The sequence below is a fragment of the Camelina sativa genome, chromosome 14 (assembly GCF_000633955.1).
Source record: "Camelina sativa cultivar DH55 chromosome 14, Cs, whole genome shotgun sequence".
Lineage (NCBI taxonomy): Eukaryota > Viridiplantae > Streptophyta > Magnoliopsida > Brassicales > Brassicaceae > Camelina > Camelina sativa.
The window spans coordinates 23376858-23400453 of NC_025698.1; the positions used below are offsets into that span (position 1 = coordinate 23376858).

The 23596-nt window shown below is 37.0% G+C and overlaps 2 protein-coding genes and 1 pseudogene across 2 annotated transcripts; all 3 read left to right on the forward strand.

Annotated features, from left to right (window-relative positions):
- On the forward strand, window positions 83–1303 carry LOC104743903 (annotated as a pseudogene).
- On the forward strand, window positions 2658–3826 carry LOC104742252. Its single transcript, XM_010463236.2, has one exon. It carries the CDS (start codon window positions 2737–2739, stop codon window positions 2884–2886), a length of 150 nt encoding a protein of 49 aa, XP_010461538.1. The 5' UTR covers window positions 2658–2736; the 3' UTR covers window positions 2887–3826.
- On the forward strand, window positions 13022–13564 carry LOC104742253. Its single transcript, XM_010463237.2, has one exon. The coding sequence runs from the start codon at window positions 13124–13126 to the stop codon at window positions 13271–13273; it is 150 nt and encodes a 49-aa protein (XP_010461539.1). The 5' UTR covers window positions 13022–13123; the 3' UTR covers window positions 13274–13564.

Sequence of the window (23596 nt, forward strand, 5' to 3'; positions counted from 1 at the left end):
TGGCTTAACCCTAAGTCTCTAACTAGGAAAAATTTTACGTATAAAAGAGTCGATCGTGGATTAACAAATCAAAGAAGAGATAATGGATGAGGAGAAGCTTCCGTGTGAGTTGATAGAAGAGACGCTCTCTCGTGTCCCTCCTAAATCTCTTGTTCGCTTCAGAACCGTTTCTAAGCAATGGAACTCCCTTTTCGACGATAAGACGTTCATCATCAATCACAAGATGACATTTCGTTTCATCTTAGCAACCAAATCCAAGTTCTACTCGGTAAGCATCACTCCGAAGATACAAGTGCGTGAGCTAACTTTAGATATTCCCGATTTAGAATCACATGCACCTAAAAAATTGGTAGATTGCAACGAGTGCTGTCCTAACCCGTGGTTAGGACAGACTAGATGGATCGAGCGTAACCAACCTAGTTTGTATTTCAATGGAGTAGGTTATGAGTATGGTAACAGGAGACTTTTGGAGAGTGGTTACAAGACCCTTGTGTCTTATCAGAAGGAATCAGACCCTACCAAAACAGTTTGGCAAATCCATGACATTTCCTCCAATGCGTTGAAAGACATAGTGTTGAAATCTGGTGGTGGTAGTAGTAGTAGTACTATTAAGGAAGAAAATATTGCTAATATACACGGCGAAAGTGTATCACTGAATGGAATGTTGTATTGGGTTGCTTCTTATCAAAAGAACAATTCCACCTTATTCCTAATTTCCTTCAATTTTTCCAAGGAACGTTTTTACAAGTTCTCTGATCTATCATGCGGGGAGAACCATGATTGCGATGTTCTTGTTCTTAAGGTTTTTAAGGGAGATCGGTTTTCGTTGTTAAGCAATACCATCTAACAAAGAAGATTGAGATTTGGGTGACCAAGAACAAGATTATTGAAAACCGTTGCTGTGGAGATGTGGAATGGATGAATTTCATGCAAGTGTCAACTCCTAACTTGCCGGATTTAGTGCAGCCAAGTTACTATATCGACGATAAAAAGCTCGTCGTGTGTTCTTGCGATAAAACTGGTCAAGCTTGGATCTATGTTATGGGGGACAAGAAGTTGATCACTAAAGTTCAAATAGATTCTAAGGTTGATCCTTGGCTTTTGCATTGTACCTATTTCCCCAGTTTGGTCTCAGTTCCTCGAGGTCAAAAAGAGGCAGCATTACAAGTTTGAGTTCCTTAGTTAGTCTTCCTTCTTTTATGCTTCTTGAAGAAGCTTAAATTAATTGATTTGGATTTTGGTGTTTTACTTACAACTATCTTCTCTGTTTTCTAGTTTTGCTTCTTTGGAAGTTCAAATGTTTAATGACCGGACTCAGTTTATCCCAAATAATATTCTACGGAAGAATTTGTTTAGCTTATGCGATAGTATTAAATTGGTTTTGTTTAGATCTTGCAACAAAAGTATCTTTATGTGTTCTGTTCCACATGTTAGCATGTGTTACCAATTTGAGAAACTGTATGGTTCAATATGAATTATGAAAGAAAAAAAAAGATATATCAAAGAAACATGCACCATGTTCTTGGGTGTTTTAAATTTTTTACAAAAGCTTTTGTTCAGAAACGAGTTAACTTTGTAGTATTAAGGGAAAAATCCATGCTATTGATACTCATGTATCCTTGAATGGAACTTTGTATCCGGTTGCTTCAATCTTGTTCTGAATACCTTATAACAAGTTAGTCATTATAGGCAAATATTGTTTGAGCAAGAGAATGGAGCTATTTTGTTGTCTAACATGTAACGTGAACTCTCTTCCTGGCCCTGTTCTTGCGGTTTTTAGGGAAGATTGGTTTTTCGTTGTTAGAGAGATGTAAGATCGGTTAAGGAAACAAAGAAGATTGAGATTAATATAGTTTGCATTCTTGTTTAGTTGTTGGGGAAAGCTAAGCTATGGATAAGAATTTTGGTCCCAACCATTGTTTTTTTCCTTTAGTATTTTGGCTTCTTGTTTAGTTCTTCTTATCTGCTTCCTTTACATATGCATGTTGCATTTTTTTTTTCTTTTATTCAGAATCTCTTTATAGCAAATTTGATCCACTATTCCACTTGCCGTCTTGACTCTGAGCCGGACCGGACGTAACATTACAATAACTATGAGTGTATAACAAAGTTTATCAACACACGCATCTTCCCAATGAACTCAAGTGAGAAAGATGGGAGGTTCTGGTACAAAAGTTGATTTATGGGCAAACCAAAAGCTGTGTAGAGATACGGGGACTAAGATGATTGATCTAATCATGAATATGATTGATCCTCTATAAAAGATAGTAACAATTTCCCCAAGTTTTAATTAGAAGTGACCGATATGTTGCCTCTAGAATCTTACATTAAAGCTCCAAAACTTTGTTTTCTTTTTGTTTTGTGCTTGGGGAATATTAGTGAAAAAAGCTAAATGCTTTACATGTGTTACTAGAAAATAATATAAATGGACCGATGAGTTGCATTAACGTCTGATGTGTCATGAGAAAATCCTACGTGTGAGGAAAAAATGTCATAAATATTGTGCCAAGCACACAATAACATCAGCATTTCGCAAACTCCACAAAGGCAGCCCTGACCACAGAGTGCGTTCGCCACTTGCTAAAGCTAAACTCTTTAACTTCCACCTATAAAAGCCTCATTAGTCTCTCATAATATATTCAAAAAACTCACATCAACATTAAAAACTCATCACACTTCTTTTAGCTCCATCGATCTCTCTATAGGCTTCTTCATTATAAAAAAAAAACACTAAAGATGTCTTTCGTTGCAAACTTGGTCATCAAGAGCTTTGACCGTGCTTCCACGGTATGTGTTGAAGATGTGGTGGATAGTTTTCGAGTAGCATATGTTGAGAATGGTGGTGATGACGATGACAGTGGCTACGATTATGCTCCTGCTGCGTGATTGCCCGCTACTCCGCTGTTACTATATAAATGTAATTTAGGAGGGGAAAGGAGAGAGAAAGAGATTATAAGGTGTTTTAGATATCTAGCTAGGCCATGTATGTTATGTACTAGATAGTGTGGTGAGTTTTCTTGTAGATGTAACATACCCATGACGGTAGTAGCAAAATCATCTCTTCCTTAACCATATTCACTTTCTTTTCTCTTAAGTTTGGAAATTAGTTTAACGTTTCATTATACTAAACGATATTTTTAGTTCCCTGAATTTTACTTGTGTTGGTGTTTTCTCATAGATTTTGTGTGGTGGTTTAGTATTCACTTTATTCATTTATGCTACATTCAATTTTTTAACCGAAGAAAGCCGAATCTAAAGTGTAATCGAACAGGTTATTTTTCAAGATTTGAACTTGTGAAGTAATTTTTTTTTGTATGAATGTAAAATTGTATTCATAAAAAAAAAACGTTTGTACAATGAATGCGTCTTAAGAGTTGAAAAAGAGCTGAAAAAAAACTCATAACATTTTAAAGAATCTAAGGGCTACGGGTAGAGAACCAATAACAGAGACCCTCCGCGCATAAGCCGAATTTTCCGAGAGTTGAAGAGAGCTGAACCGGTTTATAACGTTTTTATCAATGATGCGCACAAGTTGGGTTGGTGAAGTAGGTAATTCTCCGTGACGCCTACCATTGCGTTCTCGCCACAAACAATATATTGAGGTTTGGAACACATACCGAAGAGTGAAAGTATTTTACATTTGGAAATTAGATGGAAATCAAGCTTGCTACACATGTATTTACTTAACCAATTTTCTAATTATCTGTTAGATAATAATCTTCTTTGGTTCACCAAGTTCTCTAATCTTAAGCTTAGTTTAAATTTGTTTCATGAATATATTAACTTTAGGCATAACTCATACCAAAAGCTAGTTCTAAGGAAAAAAAGTTGCCACAACATACGTATATATTGCCCAAGAAATATTTTGTTTTTTCCCATGTAGGACTCTAGTAGAATACATCATAATAAACTATGTTACTCCAGAGAGACTTAACAGTTGTAGATAATATATATAGGCTTTTTCATTATGGTTAAGAAACATTTCCTTATCAAGCGTATTATGGGGGTCAAATTATATATATATAGGCGTGATGATCCGTCGCCTTGAGCTTGCTTCGGTCAGGTTGAACATGGCCGGTCAGTAGGTGGTGCTTGCCACTAGACATAGTGTGTAGATAATCTATGGACCTTCTTCTTCCTTCTCTTTTTTTTTTTTGGGCTTTTCTATTTTCTATTTTTTTTGTATTTTTTTTTATAAATCTGAAATTAAAATGCAAAAATATTAAAAGTAAAAGAAAATAAATCTTAAAAATAAATATTTACTAGACATGGGTTGCCTCTCAAAAAGCGTGTTTGTTTAACGTCGTTGGCTCGACGTTAGCTTGCTTTCTCAAGTAGGGTGAGGAGAGTGAGTTGTCCTTAGACAAGCTCTCTTGGATCTTTCTCCAATGTAGGCATCAGGTGGCTCCTTAAGTTCATATTTTTCTCTTGTTTCGGCAATACAGTTTGCGGTTGGCAGATCCACTTCTTCCTTTGCTAGAACTTCTAGGTTTCGTGGTGGTGGAGCATAGAGTGTGGATATAGCATAGCAATTCTTGATAAGGCTTGCTTCTTCTTCTCCTCGAGAGTGCTTGAGTGAGTTGTGGTTGAGAATTTTTATTTTCATGGAACCTTGTAACTTATCTCCCACGTCTTTTACTTCAAGTTCTTCTATGGCTTATAGGGCCTCTCCCAAATCGTGATCTTGTAAAGGAGGAATAGGGTTACCTTGCATCTTTGTAAAAGAAAATTTTCCTTTTTCTAAAAGGAAACTAGATTGTTTTCCTTTTTCGTCAAAGGTTTCCTTTTCTTCTCCTACTTTCTCGTCAGATCGAACTTCTTCTTCCTTGTGTCCAACAACACATGAGGTAAGATCCTCAATCTTAGCAGCAAGATCTTGGTTCTTCTCCTTTTGTTCAGCTTCAATCTCCTTAAGTAGCTTGTGACTCTCCTCTGTGAATGTAGACTTTTCGGACATAGCTTCTGATGAGGACATCAATAGTCAACTTCCAGAAGAACGCGTTCTGCCATTTCCTGAAGAACCCATTCTACCATTTCCTGAAGAACCCGTTCTTCCATTTCTGAAGAACTCGTTCTGCCAACAATGATACACAAACCTATGACAAGGTTGGGAGCAAGAACCTTAAGGAAACAATTCAACAAGTCCATTGAAAGTCTTATTTCTCTCATTGACCTAGAAGACTCCAAAGAGAAGACTCAAGACGCATCATTTTTTCCGGTTTTACAAGGAATTAAAGAACCCGTTCTTTTCATAATTTCCGAAGCAATCAATGAAGGGCTGGAGCGTGCATGAGAGCTATTACCAAGGTAAGTGTTTGAATTCAAATAATAAATGATGGTTCTTTTCTTGTTTTGCAGGAATCGACCGTTGGGTCTTTTGAGTCTTTTATTTATTTAGGTCCTAAAATCGAGTCTGTTGTTTTTTGCAATTTTAGTCCTTTTATTTGTAATAAATTTTGACCCTAGAAGGTTCCCCGCTGATGGATCATTATATAAGGTCCCTTCTCAGCATTGTAACCTTTCAAGTTTTTATGAAATAAAATGGGAGCTTTTTAGGTTTTCTTCTGAGATAGAAGCAACCACCCTTCTCTCCTTCTTCTTGTGTGTGATTCCTTGAAGACTGATATTTGACTTATCATAGATCCTTTCACAGATATGTGTGGCATCCTTCACTCCACCCATCTATCTCTTCATCTTCCACTGCTATCAAATAGATAGAACAGTGTTTTCAACCATTTGTCTATTCACCATCTCTTCGTTGTGTTCCATCTATCATCCAACGAATATGCAGAACAGTGTTATCAACCATTTGCCTATTTTCATCTATCAATGTGGGTTCCCCTCATCTGGGTTCCTATATCAGCTTCTCCAAAACGTTTTTGTTGAAAGTCGAGACCAAACATCTTCCTCTCAGCTTCATATGCTCGGTTCTCAAGCTTCTCCACACGCTTCCTTGTGTCTAAATCCTTGTTGAATAAAACTCCACACTTGGACCCATGGTCCTTTGTTAAGTCCAATACTTCATTGGCCAAGTCTCTAATGTTGATAGCATTATCTTGGGCACTCTTGAGATGTCTATCTTGTTCTTCTTCAAGACAATGGATTTTTCTCTCCATGACTTCAGCATCTTTAGATCTTTGCTCTTCTATGCTTATAACTCTAACAGCAATTTTGTCCATTTTCCTTGAAAGATCAGAATCGATTTTATCAAGTTTCTCATGTAGCATCTTCATAGTCTCATATTGAAGATCTGCTAACTGTTCTATCAAGTTCAGCATCTTTTCTTCTTCAGCTCTTTGTTGTGTAGACTCACGAAAATTGTCTTCAAAGACTTGGTGGGGAAATCAGATAAAATCAGGTTCTCGGTAAGAATGGTGTAGATCATTTTCGACTCTCCTTGGGTAAGGTCTTTGAAAAAGACTTGGACGGTGACTTGGGACAGATTCCCAATCTTTATAAACTTCATATGGTGCTGGAGACGGTCGAGTTCTAGGGTTACCTCGGTAGATAGCTTCTTCTTGTTGTTGAAATTATCGAAAATTGTGGTTTTCGAGAATTTTTTCATTAAAGAACTGATATGTCATGCAACAGTAGAAGTCTTTGAGCTCTTCGCCTCCATCTTCTGTAGTAGATGATAGATTATAAGACTCATCATTCTCCATTGGCAAATCTTCATATTGGCTCTCCTTAGCATTTTCTTCAAAATAAGCATCTCCATCATCGGTTTGGCAATATTCTTCTCTAGTCCACTCCTTGGACTTGTTAGGATCGGTTGGATACTCAATTGAGGTTCCATATCCTTCTTCAGCATCAGTAGGGTGATAGAGTTGATTATAACTCCAGTTGTTGCGTTCGTCCGGGTTGTTGAATAAGGTTTGTAAGGCTTCAACCTTCCATTCTAGGCAGCTCTCAATGGTGTCAATGGTGTCAATGGTGTAGCCCATATTAATAATCTTTGTTACTTGATCTTGTATATCCTCCATATGGTCTAAAGCTTGATTGTTGATGGCATTGATTTGTTCCTCCAAGCGTGTAACATCCTTGGTGATAGTCTCGATTTTAGCTCCAAACTCAATACTCATCTTATCCAATTTTGCATTTAGAACTTTATCAGCCTCCTCTTCACTTGATAAAAGTTCATTCATCATCTTCATGAGCTTGTCTTCAGTGTAAGAGCTCCTTGAAGTGACTGGTTTTCGAGTGTCATAGAAAAAGTTTTCATTGACATCGACATTCATGACTTCTTTAGGATCAAGGTAATGGTCTGTTGCAAAGCATGGCCCATCCGTGTGGTACGGTGTGAAAGAATGGTCAGCTGGGCAGTAATCTGGTCCCATGAATGCTCGGCCTTGAGATGGTCGAGTGATAGAACGCCGATAAGGATGCCTAAGTGGTGGTACATGGGCTGGTCGAGAGTGACCAAGGCATGGACCTTGCAGTGAGTGGGCTTGCGGACCGGATGGGTCTCCGTCCGTGGCTCGATAATGATGTGACATGAGCTGTGCGATTGTAAGGTTCTCAAAATCTCCTGGGAGAGCGTCGATGTTCATCCTCAAGGTCTCCTGAAACAAGTGAAAATCAACAAGAAAAATTAAAAAGCAAGGTGTCCTAGACGTTACTCTAGTTCCTGGACTCTTGTAAACAAACAATCTCTCCCCGGCAACGGCACCAAAAAGCTTGATGTGCGTGGTTTTTATCACTTTAAATATTTTACCTTAAAAGACCACACAACTGCTGCAAGTGCACAGCTAATCGGTAGTAGTATTTAAGGATCGATCCCACAGAGAGAGAGAGTTGTTGTTTAGAGAATCCGTCGGAAGATATGTAAGGCTAGGACTCAATAAAAATGGGTTTTGGTTGTCACGGTCGTAAGTAAGCAATAAACGTATATAAAAAAGCAAGTAAAATAAATAAAACAAGCGTTAGGCATCAAGGGAAATTGTAGGGGATCAATGATCTATCTATCTAGGAAAGTTTAGGATTGGTTTGTTTATCTAAAACTCGGACTACAAAACACGAATGAACCGTTAACTTATAGTTCACAAGCTAACCGTCTAAGATATCTATACTCCGAGACTCAACTGCCGCAGGCAACAATGCATAGATCAAAGCATTTTAAACAAGTTCGATTCTAATCCATGAGATTCCATAGGTAAGGGGTATGTGCTTCCTATGACTCCTCACACATCTAAGATAGGTCAAGCACACATGCAAGCTTTTGGCAAAGCACACACACTTTAGATCATAGTTAGTTCATGAGGCTAACTTTAAGCATTAAGCAAAGACTTAGAATTAAAGTATAGAATAAACAAGAATATAAATCTAACAAACCCTAAAAATTGCCACCTAAACTAAGATCATCTCCCTCCTTTGATTATCCCTTTAAACCCAACTAGAAAACAACTCTAGCATGTTTAAGGGAATCATCAAAGCACGGTTTAAACAATTCATAAAAATAAAAGAATAAATAGAGAAAAGGGATTTAGATATTACTTCAATGATTGTCAAACAAAGTTGTAAGGATCTTCTTCCTTTAGAAACAAAGAACAAAGCAAATAGAATAAAAAAGAGTTGGTGGATCTCAAAGCTTCAAAGAGAGGGACAAGAGAGGGCTTCAGGTCGTTGGTTGCTCCTCTTCTCGTGATCTCTTGGCTGTTCGGTGAAGCACACACTAAACCCTAGGGCTTAGAAGAGTATTTATAGGGTTTTGTCTAGGTTTAGGGTTTTGTAAGGGTAGAAACGTTTTTTCTTCTTGAGTGCAGGAAAAAGGACGGCGTAGGAAGGTTCTAGAACGAGGTGAAAACTGGACTGGGCCGCCGTGGTGGTCACTGGTCAGGCCTTCAATAAAAAGCCCATTGGCTGAATGGTTCTCCTTACGTTGGTTTATAACATGTCTCGGTAAATTGGGCATAACTTCTGGACGAATGAATGGATTGAATTGATTTCACTTCGAGAAGAAAGATGACTCTTCGAGATTCCATAGAAACCAATTACGTCGAAATGTGAGTTGTAGAAGTTCTTCAAACGTTTCCCGTACTGTAAAGCTCTCAATCTTTCCTAAAACATATTTTCCTTGTCTTTTGGTCCTTTTTGCTATAAAACATGTAAAATTTTTTTGAAACCTAAAATACTTGATAATAGACATTAAAGTATTAAAATCATGTCAAACTCATCCTAAATGCATACTAAAACTATAGCTAAAATGGGTAAAATAATGATGTTATCATATATATAGATCTATAACCTTTTTTTATAACTAACCTATATTTAATCTATAACCTATTTTGTAACCAACTTATAAAAATTATATAGTTTACAAAAAAAGGTTGTGTACTTCCGTTTTATTATATAGGGGATGTACAAATTTTTAATGAAAATCATAACATTTTCTTTTAAAATTACGTTTTTATGTGTTTATCTTAATTTTAAAGAAAATACTATAGTTTTATATTTTTTTTGATATATTTTTTAGCATAAACAGAATTATACATATATTTCATACTATATATTTGTATTTTATTATTAAAATAATAAAATGACCCTAAAACTAGTTCCCAATTAATCCCCGTTTAATCTCCGATTTTCTTGCTAGCCCATTTCGACCATCCGACTAGCGCCTATCAATTTTTAACACAGGGTTGCTTACGTGCAATACTCCTATTTTATTAAAATCACGTTCTAATGGAAAAAAAACTTTCGATTAATAGACCATGTTTTCTTATCTAACATATATAAATACTTTTCAATGAATCATGGGGTTTAGCTTTTTTTTTCTTTTTTTTTTTTTTTGATGATTAGGAAGTTGTTAGCTAATATAGTCCATGATGGTGTTCCTGTAAAGACAACAAAGAAAATTGTATTAACAACATACCCCTTGAGATTTCCATCTTGTCTTTGATTTTTCTTTATCTTATATGCAAGCGTTATCTCTATTGTTGTTATATCGATGTGGTGGCCAAAAAAAAAAAAAAAATCAGAAGTATTCTACATAGGGTGATGGTGTTTACCATATACATTCTCTCCACGTTATAAACATAGGATTTGAAAATGAATTTATAGCAGTATGCCAGTATTAGTAGTATACATCAAAATTTTGGAAGTGAGCCGTCGTACGCTGAATGATGGCATCGGGCCAGACAAGAGTGATTTTACTTCGAACTAAACTAAGTAGGGATATATACATGCACACAAAGTAAAAGAAGAAGATGATTTCAGGTTTAGTCCACCACACCAATAGGGAAAAGGTTGGTTGACACCACAAGCTATTAGTCTAATACATTAATATAACTCTATATATTAATAAGTTGACTCATTCTCCCTTCCAAGTTTACCTACTACTATATGCGTCACCAGATTGACGTCGAACTTTACCTTGTACACGGAAATGTGTACCATGATTCCAAGTAGTGGCAGATATTAAGATCTTAAAAAGTATAAAATACGGTTTATAATCAAATAATACCTAAATTTTTTTTTCTAAGAGGGGGTTAAGCCTAGTATTAATTTATTAAGCGGGAACAAATATTTTCAATTTTAGAGCATATAGTGACTCATATAATAATTTCTTCGGATAGTTTCAGCTGAACTGTGTAGACAATTTTTTGTAACTTTGTCAGTTAATCGCAATAACTCTCGTCAAGTTTAATACGTCACTAAATTATTATATATTTATTTGGTCTTAATTTATATTTTCCATGTTAATTAATATATTGATAAATATATATATATATATATATATATATATATATAATATCATAGCCTAGTATTACTAAATTATAAAGGTTATACTGTATATTATTTTGAATGTTTGATTGTTTTTTGTTTTTGTTTCTTATACTTATGTAGATAAAAAAATTTCATTCGATTTTCTTAATTTATTTTTTTGCTATATCTCTGGTTATACATTCTTTGACATGTATACAACTACAAGTCTCACTTTCATCTTTCATAATCACTATTTGATGATTGTGATATCAAATCTTTACAGGAATCACTATTATATTAACACGTTGTACCCAGTTTACCAAAGAGCATTATTCCCTTCAACGGTCTCGAATTTTTTCCTTTTGTTATTATTGAATGTGATGCTGCTTTACAAAGTACTTGGCCACATTATGATTTCGGCCAATGTGTAGTAAGCACATCACACTCTTTTTGAGGTTGACCTGAAGGTTGAACTGAAGATGGATTGAGTTCACATTTTGTTAACTTTTTTTTTTTTTTTGGTTTACATGTAGATAGATCCCAACGATCTACCATTCTCCTATCAAATGAACCCCCTTTTGTCTACGATTTTCTTTTGTTTAGCATTTATTTTTTCTTCTTTTTTGTCAAACAGCATTTATTTCTATTCGTTAACAAATACAGAAGTAAACATGTGTTCTTTATCCGAATTCGCTTTCTGCAAATATGACTATGTTAGTGAATCCTGCGTTGGGGAAGAAACCGCTGGATATATCGAAAACGGTGACCAGGATGACGACGTTATCTATGATTATGCTCCAGCAGCATGAGTGCATCATCAGCATTACTGCGTTCGATAATTGGTTTGGATCAGTTTTATATACACCATTCATATTTTGTATTTCTCTTCTTCTTATAATGATTTTGTGTACTTATATTAATCATATTGACCAAATGAATCCTCTCAATCTCTTTTCAATTTCTTTTTCACTGAAATAAATACACGTAAGACCTATATACTAATATACAGTTCATAATATCTTTGCCACTGGTGCCGGTGTTATGAGAGTAGGAACACAAAAAAAATGTTATATAGAAGAATTATGCCTCTCATGAACATTCATTTCCTACAATAAGACAATACTAAAATGAGGTCGATCTCTCCTACTTGTAAGATAAAATATGCATGTGATTTGGGAAGTTATTCCATGTGTTATTCTTATTTATTGTTTTACGAAAAGGTAAAGTTTCTTAATTTATACATGAGTTTCAAAAATCAGTATTGAGAAACTCATGTATTCTCAAAAATACAATTAAGGAATCTTGAAATTCTATGTAAACGTACTTAAATTTTTTTTTTTATAGTATCATTTATAACTCAAAGTCGCACAAAATTTGCCTAAGAGATTTGATACATACTAACATACCAATGCCATTTAACAATTAGGAAATGGAGTTTTATATTAACCAACTATCACATTTTAATACATAACATACTTCCGTACAAGATTAAAATGTGTACTCGCAAGAAATGGAATCTTGCGAGTATGATGTCTTTGGACACGTTTTGCATCATTGGAAGACTTACAAGGAGGCGCTTTATTCAGCTTCTTAATTCCAGTTTAATCGGACGTAATTGTTTATGATGTATCATTAAATTATCAATATCGTATATCGTTGAATTTTCGAATTCCCTTACATTATTGATATGAAAAGAACGTATCAGCAGCATCAGAAAAAGGTCAATGAAATATATATTGAATAAAAAGTACGATTTTGAATAAAAATAGTATTGAAAATTTGTAAGATGGGAATTAAATGTACTACAAATGACTACTACGTGATAAGTATAACGAACTTGAGACAATGATGCTTCATTATAGTTATATATTGGTGAAAAGGTACATTTATAGTTACTCATATAGTCTTGTAAAAAAAAGCGCATATTTAAGTCGAACCGCAGTTAAAACTCTATGCCCCAAATTTCAGTTTGAAGTGATCCAATGTTGCAGCTAGAATCTTATATTAAAGCTCTTTTGTTATTTTATTTTTTGTTGTGCGTGGGGAAAAATATTAGTGAAAAAGGAAAATGCTTTACATGTGTTACTCCACAGGAATATAAATGGACCGATAAATTAACTCAAGGTCTGATGTGTCACAAGAAAATCTTACGTGTGAGAACAAAATGTAATATCTATTGTGCCAAACACACAACAACATGAGCAATTCGCAAACTCCACAAAGGCAGTCAAGACCCCAAAGTGCGTTCACCACTTGCTATACCTTTAACTTCAACCTATAAAAGCCGTATTAGTCTCTCTTATTATATTCACCAAAATCACATCAACATTAAACGTTCATCATCACACTTCTTGTAGCTCCGTCCATCTATCTGCAATCCTCTTCAATCATACCCAAAACCAAAAAAAAAGAAACAGTGATGTCTTCCGTTGCAGACTTGGTCATCAAGAGCTTTAACCATGCTTCCACGGTATGTGATGAAGATGTGGTGGATACTTTTCGAGCAGCGTATGTTGAGAGTGGTGGTGATGATGATGACAGTGGCTATGATTATGCTCCTGCTGCGTAATTGTCTTCTATTAATATATAAATGTAATTTAGGAGGAGAAAAAGATAGACAAAGTAAATGAGAGACTTTTACCAAAAAAAAAAAAGTAATTGAGATATCGATATCTAGCTAGGCCGTTTATGCACGACATAGTGTTGTGAGTCTTCTTATAGAATGAGCAAACGTTAGTTTCCTTAGCTGTAGGAGCAAAAACATTGGTCTGTTCCTTTGTTCCATTCTTTGTGCATTCATTTGCTTTCTTTTGTTTGACTGTTAACTGAAAAACCATCACAAACCTACCCTTTTCCTTTAGTGTAACTTTGATTTTACTAATTATTTTTTTTTAGTTTCCTAAATTTTTTCTATTGTATCAAACACTTTTCATAGATTTTGTGTTTTTTTGGTTAAGTATTCACTTTCTTCATCAGCCTAAGATTAAATTGTTCATCTGTCCTTTCATCCGGATGAAAAGTTTAATTACCTAACTGGTTTATCATATAAGAGGTGAAACTTTTTACAATTTGAAAGTTGTATACGAAACTGTAGCCGTATATGTACTTAGTTCACCAATTAATTTGTATGATCTTCATTGGTTCATAAATTTCTATAATCATTATTAAGCTCATTATTTCTACCGATTTATCCATAGCAGCAAGACCAAACTAGTTTTACTGATGTATGGATTATGTTTGATCTGATAAAATCGGACTCCCATCCTCCACAGTCCACACGATGATATTTGGCAGTATATCTTTCGACATAAAGAGTTTTCCCTAACTTTCCATAACATGATAATATTTGGCAGTATATACTTTCGACATCTCTATTCACTTTTCAATTACTTCTCAATTACTAAATTCAATTAATTTTACGAAGTATCAACGTTTTGTAGTTTTGGGTTGCAACAAATATTAACCGTTTCTAATACTATAATTTTATATTTTTTTCTTAACGTTACAAAGTTTGTTCACCTTAATGTTACAATTTTTGTATTCCTTAACTAAGTAAAATTAGGGTTATTACCATTGTTGTTGTCAATTCTTTCAAATTCAGTTTTTATTTTTAACACAATTTAGTCTTTTTCTATATATATATTTAGTGATCTATTCCTCTTTTTTTTTTTTCAAAATTGAACTTATTTTCTCATTTGTTCCATTCTTTTTCCTAGCAAGGATAGATCGTGGATGCTGTGATGATAGTGCTTAACCTGCAAGCAGAGCAAGAAAATGAGATTTTACCATGTGTGCAAGTTTCATCAATATGCACTTACACGATCTTTATCAGGACTTTTTAGTTATATTTCTTAACTTTAATCTGATTAAAAATAAATCAAAAATGGCAATATTACTAAGAAGAGCCTCTTAATTAATAATCCCTAAGAAGCATCGACATGCTCAATTATTGTTGGGTGAGGGAAAAAAAATTGATAATTTTTTCTTCCGCCTCTCTTTCTTTGTCGACAATCTATTGCAAGGAGAGGAGGAAGATTCAATTTGTGGTGACCGACAGCAGATATCAACGCCGACTCTAGTGCATGTAATCCGCAAGTTTTGTCTTTGAAATCGGAGAGTCACATTCACCAAATCGAAGAGTCACAGTCACATTCTCCGGTGGATCCGATTTGCACATACACGTTGGAGGAGGAACATGAAAGTTTTATACTTTTTTCGGAATCTATATACGTTAGGTTGGGATTTCATCTGGAGCTGCTGCAGACTGCAGTAGCAGCAATCAGTTTGGCTAAAATAGAAGAGAATGCTGGAAAACTTATCACGGTGAGAAAGATCAATATTGTTTTTTGAGTAATCACAGTTAGTATTTCTTTAGCTCTTAATAGTCTTCGTAAAAAACATGTTCTGTTTAGTTCCATCCACAAAGAGATACAAGAGATGAGATATTAGTAGCAGCAATTAGAAAAGCTCCCTCAAGTTTGGTCCTTTGGGAGATTGTAAACAACAAATCTCTCTGCAATATCGAAAAGAGAGGTAAAAATCAAAGTTTTTTTTTCTTTTTCTTAACTCAAAACTTTAACTTCGTATGTTAATCTTACAAGCCAGCACCTACCTTTACAGGTTTTGAGACTGCCGTATAGAAATAGTTGCAGAAGTTGCAGGTTTTGTAAGAACAGAAGAGCAAAAATAAGAATAGCTCTCTTATTATTAACTTAAGAAAATCTCTCAAAACTAAAGTTCTCTCACAATTGCTCTCACCAAAACCTTAAGTCAAACTCACAAAACTATCTTATGTTTGCCATAACTTTTGATAGCGATTTTGTAAATGCTGTCTTTGCCAGTGATATCTTAGAAGGGACACATACAATAACGTTTTTTCGTATGCTATTAATTGTCTCTCTATAATAGTGCAATTTTATCATTATATTAAAATTATTAGTAGCGTTTTTTATTTGCCATATTATAATTAATTATAGCGAAATATTTGTACTATAGTTTTGTCAACAGTCAGCTATATATTTTTGCTATAATATATTTTTTGCATTTCATATTTTCTATATTTTTATATAAAGTAAATTTGATCAAAAATATATATTATTTCATAAAAATACATTAAAAACATATGTTTAACAAAAAAAATTAATCCAAACCAAATCTTATATACGAAAACATCAACTACTCTCGTCTTAGACAAAACGCTCCTCTTCAGCTCTCTCTTTTGGGTTCTTGCTCACTCACCACTGGTTCTGCATAAAAAGTAAACAGTTTGAAGAGTTAAGGATGGTTAATAACTTTATCAAGAGATCACTCACCTTAACTGAATAAACCATATACTAAAAAGGATCAATTTGTAGAAACAAGACTCACTAACCTCAATATCTTTAACTTAAAGTAAGCGGCACTATCCCAAAAACAGTAGCTTCCAGATTCACCCTACAAAGCAGCAAAGTAAAAACTATAAATCAGATTGTTTACTGCAACAATCGATTCTCAATATTATATAGAACACAACATATCATAGTCAAATAAATACAGAAAATAGCTTTTTTATATAAAAAAGATACATTCAAATCTCCATCCTCACCTTCTTACATGCCTCGATACACTTACAGCTCATATCATAGGTTCCTCCTGCTCGATTTCCCTATCAGAATCAAAACATTCATAACTCTGTTTACAATATGAACAGAAGAATAACACAAGCAAGAACTCACTCACCATTGCTGCTAAACCAACGTCGAATCCAACAATGCCCTGAACACATTCAAATCTTATATGAATGACTTATATTAAGAAACACAAGTTACTTGCTGATAGCAAACACACTTATAAATATAAACCAGCTAGCAGACCTCTTTGTATTTTAATCGCATGAAGCTCTCTGTCCTTCTCTTGATTCCATTGTAATCATTGGGCTCGAAGCTCAATCTCCACCTGCTGTAGTTCTCTTTGTAGAAATGTTAAGAATTTGCTGCTGCAACAGCTCACCATACATAGTAATCCAAATCAACGGCCCTCTTCCATTTACACAAAAGTATAATTTTCTACTCTCCAATAAGCAAGACAATTAAGCGGACTTGCAAAAACAGAAATAACTAACCTAGTATAAGGTTCTCTCATATGTCTGGTTTAGCTTCAACTGTTCCAAATCCTGCAACAGATTTGACAAAGGAAATGAACCATTATTTGAACCATTGAATTTTCAGATTAAAACCCAGAAAGCAGATCCAAAACCAGTAAAGGAGGACACAAAATTGAGAAGATACTATTGCCGATATAGGTAGAAAAGAGATGGAGAAGAAAGTAAGAAGCAAGTAGATTGAAGCTACAAAGATTAGAGAACAAGGATCGTACCTGCAATATATAGTGACACCAGATCTGGTACAAGTAGAAGAAGAACTCCAAAAGTCTTCACACCGCCGGTTTTGCCTGCGACTATGACGGCGGACGAGGAAGTCTGGGTTTTCCTTATCATCATCTTCTTCTTCCTCTTCTTGCTCCAGCAGAAGTCTCAGCCTCATCGTTCTCGCTTAAAGATGCCGCCGGTAGATCTTCTAAAGGGCTGGGCTTGTTTCGTCATCAGGAATTTCAGGAGAAAGCTGTAGGGTTTGTGTGAGACGGAAAATACAATCGGCTTATCTAGGGTTGAAGAAAAGAGAATGGAGGAGAGGAGGATTTGTTTTTTCTTTAATCGTTTGGTAAAAGTAAAACTAGAAGAAGAAAAAAATGTCAACTCCTTTACTTAGGCGCAAAATGAATTTTTTTTTTTGGACAAAATGTTGCCGCTTCAATGATTTTAGGCTCTAAAGCCGAATTTTGATTTCCGCTTAGTTATTAAAAGGTTTAGCACTTTTTAAATGCTATCATATTTAAACTCAATCAACCAAAATATATTTAATAACACTTACCAAAATTAAGCTATCTTTTTGTGCTATTAATACCCATATTTCTAGGTTTGCAAACCTATTCCTAATAGAAAAATAACAAAGTTTAGATAATTCCTAGACCGACTTGAGTTTTATCTTCTTCCTAATCATAACTCGATTAGGACTAGGATTCATTTCTTCTTTAAGCCTTCCTCAAGTTTAAACCAACAATCTCCCCTTTAAGCTTGACTTCACTCTTCACATCACTCAAACCAATAAGTTCTCTCATCTCCTTGAATTTGATCCTTCCAAGAGCTTTTGTCAAAATGTCTGCATTCTGCTCACTTCCAGGAACATGCTCTACCTCTATTCTTCCATTCTCAAACACACTCTCTTATAAAGTGAAAACGTCTGTGTATGTGCTTGCTTCGCCCATGAAACACTGGGTTTTTCGTCAATGCAATCGTAGATTGATTATCAAGTCGTATCAAAACCTTTTGACAAGGAGCACCAGTGATCTCACAAAGCAACTCTTGCAGCCAAATAGCCTGTTTTGCTGCTTCTGTTCTGGCCATGAACTCGGCTTCACAGGAAGACAGAGCTACGACGTCTTGCTTCTGTGAACACCAAGTTATTGGACTTTCCCCTAAATAGAAGATGTGACCAGAGGTACTTTTACCATCATCTGGATCAACATTGTGACTACTGTCACTGTATCCTATCAATCTTGGCATCTCTGTTCTGCCGAATGTTAAGCCAAGGTTTATTGTTCCCTTTAAGTACCGTAAACAGTGCTGCATGTACCGGCTCAGAACTCCCACTGCAAAAGATAAATCAGGTCGAGTATGAAGCAAGTATCGAAGACATCCTACATTTCTTCTATACCCTGTTGCATCAATCTCTTTCTCATTCTCAGCTTTGGACAATTTTAGACCAATTTCCATTGGTGTATGCACTAAATTGCAGTCTCTCATCCCTGCTTCTTCAAGAATTCTTTGCGCATATCGTGCCTGATTCAATGTTATTCCATGTTGATGTTGTGTCACCTCAATTCCCAAATAATATGTCAGTCTGCCTAGATCACTCATCTCGAATTTTGATGACATCTCTTTCTTAAATTCATTGATCGCCTTCAAACTTGTTCCTGTCACAAAGAGATCATCGACGTACACACCAATAGCCAAAAGATGTTCTCCAAGCCTTTTTTCGATACACTGAAGGCTCCTTTGAGCACTTAACAAACCGTAGACTCAACAAGATCGTGTTTAACTTATTGTTCCAAACTCTAGGTGCTTGACGCAATCCATACAATGCTTTGTTTAACTTGTAAACCTTTCCTTCACTTCCAGTCTTTTGAAAACCTTCAGGTTGTGAGACATAAACTGTTTCTTTAAGTTCATCATGTAAAAAGGCTGTTTTAACATCAAGATGATGTATATCCCATCCATGTGCTGCTGCAAGATCAACAAGTAGTCTAATTGTCTCAATCCTAGCTACTGGAACAAAAACCTCCTCAAAGTCAACTCCATATTGTTGCACATATCCCTTGGCAACAAGTCTTGCCTTGTGTTTGTTAATACTGCCATCTGAGTTCCTCTTTAACTTAAAGACCCACTTGAGTCCTATAGTTTTAGCTCCAACAGGTAAGTCGACAAGATCCCATGTTTTCAATTTTTCAATGACAAGTCCTCTTCTTCACAAGCTTGTATCCACTCTTTTGACTCCTTAGCTTCTAGGAAATTTCTTAGTTCATTATTTAAACTCAACAGTAACATCTCTCCTTCCTCTTCTGCTAACAGTACATAATCCTCAAGATACTTAGGAGTATGCTTCTCTCTCTGAGATCTTCTTAACATGACTGGTGACGTGTTTGCAGGGAAACATTCTTGGTCTTGGTCGTCTATTTTTTCATTGTCTTCACTGTTCTCACTATCTTCTATCATTCTACCATAAACATCATTTTGCTATGTCTCAATTCCCCTGTTGTCTTCGTGTAAACCATTGTTTCCAAAACCATCAGCTATGATTTTGAAACTATCACTACTGTTTGACATCGTATCATCAATCCTCCAGTCCCAACCTTTGGTTTCATCGAAAATAACATCTCTACTAACAATAACCCTTTTCGTGTGAGGATCAAACATCCTGTAGGCTTTCGAGCCAGGCTCTGTTCCTAGATGAACAAGGATACGAGTCATGTCATCCAGCTTTCTCAAACATGAAGAGTCCACCTTTGTGTATCCGATGCATCCAAAAACTTGAATGTGATCAACATTAGGTATCTTTTCTCTGAACAGTTCATATGGTGTTCTGTCTTTAAGTGACCAGTGTTTCTACTCTGTTGAGAAGGTAAGTTGAATGTCTCACAGCTTCACCCCACATGTAGTTTGGCATACCCATGTGCTTCAAAATACTTCTTGACATCTCCATTAAAGTTTTGTTTCGCCTCTCCACTACACCATTCTGTTGTGGTGTATATGGTGTTGTAAGGTGTCTTTGAATGCCATTCTCTTCACAAAAAGAACTAAATTCGAAAGATACAAACTCTCCTCCTCTGTTTGTTCTTAGAGTTTGTATCTTGCTCTCAGTTTCCTTCTCTACCATCATCTTGAAGTTTTTAAACTTCTGAAACGCATCTCCCTTCTCCTTTAGCAGGACTGTATCGATTTTTGGCACTTGTACTTGGTGAAATTGGACCGCAGAGATCACCGTGTATAGGCTCAAGCTTCTTTGTTGCCCGATAAGTGGTTGCCTGTGGAAAAACGCACCGTGTTTGTTTGCCTAGTAAACACGAGCTGCAAATTTTCTTATCAAGTGTAGTGCTTGGAGCTCGATGAACTAACCTTTTCTCGATCATAGAGTTCTAAGTGTCGAAATTCACATGACCCATCCTTGCATGCCACTTACTTGCTTCGCTTATATCTGTTAGATATAGACATGTGTTATCCTTCAGACCCTTTCGAACCTTGTAGAGTCTGTTTGGTGACCTTACTGCTTTGACAAGTAATTTTTCGTCACGATCTCTCATTGTTAGAAGTCCTTCTCTTAGTCTAATATCGCATCCAACCTCTGTAGCTTGACCAAGACTAACTATGTTACTTTTCAAGCCAGGTATGTAGTAGACGTCAATCATCTTTCTTTCATCTCCATTAAGGTCAACAAACGCTATAGTCCCTTTGCCTTTTATATCAAATGCTAAGTTGAGCAAGTGCAGTGTTTGGCAGCGTGAGATGGGCATTCTGGGTCATATTGTGTCTGCAGACGGGGTTTCTGTAGATCCGGAAAAGATTCAGGCTATCAGGGATTGGCCTAGACCACAGAATGCCACAGAGATCAGGAGTTTTCTTGGATTGGCAGGTTACTACAGGAGATTTGTGCAGGGGTTTGCGAGCAGAGCACGTCCTATGACTAAGTTGACAGGGAAGGATGTCCCTTTTGTTTGGTCAGAGGAGTGTAAGGAAGGCTTTGCAAGCCTGAAGGAGATGTTGACTACTGCGCCAGTGTTGGCTTTGCCTGAGCAGGGAGAACCCTATGTGGTTTACAAAGATGCATCTAGAGTTGGTTTGGGGTGTGTTCTGATGCGGCATGAGAAGGTGATTGCCTACACTTTGCAGCAGTTGCGGAAGCATGAAGGCAACTATCCTACTCATGATTTGGAGATGGGTGCTGTAGTTTTTGCCCTGAAGATTTGGAGATCTTATCTTTATGGTGCAAAGGTACAGGTGTTTACAGATCATAAGAGTCTGAAGTATATAATCACTCAGCCTGAGCTGAATTTGAGGCAGAGGCGGTGGATGGAGCTGGTGGCAGACTATGATTTGGAGATAGCCTATCATCCTGGTAAGGCTAACTTGGTTGCAGATGCTCTGAGTTGGAAGAGGGTAGCTTTGGCTCAGGAGCAGGAGATGGAGTCTATGGTAGGAGAGATCGGTGCGTTGAGTATGTGTGTTGTGTCTCAGGAACTGTTGGGTTTAGAGGCCGTTGATAGAGCAGATCTTCTGAGCAGAGTGCGGTTGGCTCAGGAGGGGGATTTGGGGCTGGTGAATGCCTCAAAGGATGTTGATTCGGAGTATCAGATAATGGTACTATCTTGGTGCACGGTCGGATTTGTGTGCCCAAGGATGAGGAGTTGAGACAGGAGATCCTGAGAGAGGCTCATGGGAGCAAGTTTTCTATTCATCCAGGAGCGACTAAGATGTACTGTGATCTCAAGAGGTACTATCATTGGGTCGGGATGAATAAGGATGTAGCTAGTTGGGTCGCGAGGTGCCACGTGTGTCCGCTAGTGAAGGCTGAGCATCAGGTTCCAGGAGGGTTACTGAAGAGTCTTCCCATGCCAGAGTGAAAGTGGGATATGATTACTATGGACTTCGTGGTAGGTTTGCCAGTGTCCAGGACGTTTGATGCTATTTGGGTCATTGTGGACCGGTTGACTAAGTCAGCACATTTTCTGGCCATTAAGAAGACTGATGGAGCAGCGGTCTTGGCTAAGAAGTATGTGAAGGAGATAGTCAGGTTGAATGGGGTGCCAGCGAGCATTGTGTCAGATAGGGATTCCAAGTTCACTTCGGTGTTCTGGAGAGCGTTTCAGGCAGAGATGAGCACTAAGGTGCATATGAGTACAACTTATCATCCCTAGACAGATGGACAGTCAGAGAGGACGATCCAGACGCTGGAGGATTTGCTGAGAATGTGTGTGTTTGCTTACAACAACAGTTATCAGGCAAGTATTAAGATGGCTCCTTATGAGGCTTTGTATGGGAGGTCGTGTCGTACACCGTTATGATGGACTCAGGTGGGGGAGAGGAGCATTTACGGGGCAGATTTTGTTCAGGAGACCTCAGAGAAGATTCGGGTTCTCAAGCTGAATATGAAGGAGGCTCAGGATCGGCAGAGGAGTTATGCCGATAGGAGGAGGAGAGATCATGAGTTTCAGGTAGGAGACAGAGTGTACCTCAAGATGGCCATGTTGCGGGGTCCGAACAGGTCATTGACTGAGACTAAGTTGAGTCCGAGGTATATGGGTCCGTTCAGAGTGATTGGCGTATTGGACCAGTGGCTTATAGACTGGAGTTACCTGAGGTTATGCGTGCATTCCATAAGGTTTTTCATGTTTCTATGTTGAGGAAGTGTCTCCGTGAGGATGATCAGTTGTTGGCTAAGATTCCTAAGGATCATCAGCCTAACATGACTTTGGAGTCGAGACCAGTGAGGGTTCTCGAGAGGAGGATCAAGGAACTTCGGAAGAAGAAGATTCCTTTGATGAGAGTCATTTGAGACTGTGATGTTGTTGAGGAGCAGAATTGGGAGCCTGAGGCGAGGATGAAGGCAAGGTTTAAGAAGTGGTATGAGAAGCAAGCCGCGACTTGAGCTTTTCTAGCCTGGTCCCATCTATAATCCATGGCTGGAGCGGGAATGGAGTATTCCAGCCCATCTCTCTTGTTTACTTGGTCGCTTGGGGTGGTTGGTTGTGAGACTAAGTAACAAGATGAGGTGGTGCTCGGGGTACGTGAGGCAGGGTTTTTGGAGGAAAGTTTCATGAATTAGGAGTTTCCAAAAGTGGAAAGTGTTAAAAATGGAAAGTTTTATGTGAGTTAAAATTTGTCCATTTTAGTGGAGAGAGCCTTGGAGGGCCTTGTGAGGCCTTTGTGGCGGACTTTTTAGTCATTGTGTGGCCGTAGTGGCGGTCTTTTGAGACATTGTATGGCCTTTGTGGCGGGCTGTTTAGCTAGAGTGCATGTTTAGGCGGTCCTTCGGGACAGATGGTCTTTGTGACGGTCCTGTCTAGGACATTTGTTTTGTCTTAGTGGTGGTCCTGTTTAGGACATTTGTTTGGCCTTGGTGGCGGTCATGTTTAGGACATTTGTTTGGCCTTGGTGGCGGTCATGTTTAGGACATTTGTTTGGCCTTGGTGGCGGTCATGTTTAGGACATTTGTTTGGCCTTGGTGGCGGTCATGTTTAGGACATTTGTTTGGCCTTGGTGGCGGTCATGTTTAGGACATTTGTTTGGCCTTGGTGGCGGTCA

What these genes read in the sequence shown, in the direction of transcription:
- LOC104742252 (XM_010463236.2), top strand. Translation starts at nt 2,737, where the DNA reads ATGTCTTTCGTTGCAAACTTGGTCATCAAGAGCTTTGACCGTGCTTCC.
- LOC104742253 (XM_010463237.2), top strand. Translation starts at nt 13,124, where the DNA reads ATGTCTTCCGTTGCAGACTTGGTCATCAAGAGCTTTAACCATGCTTCC.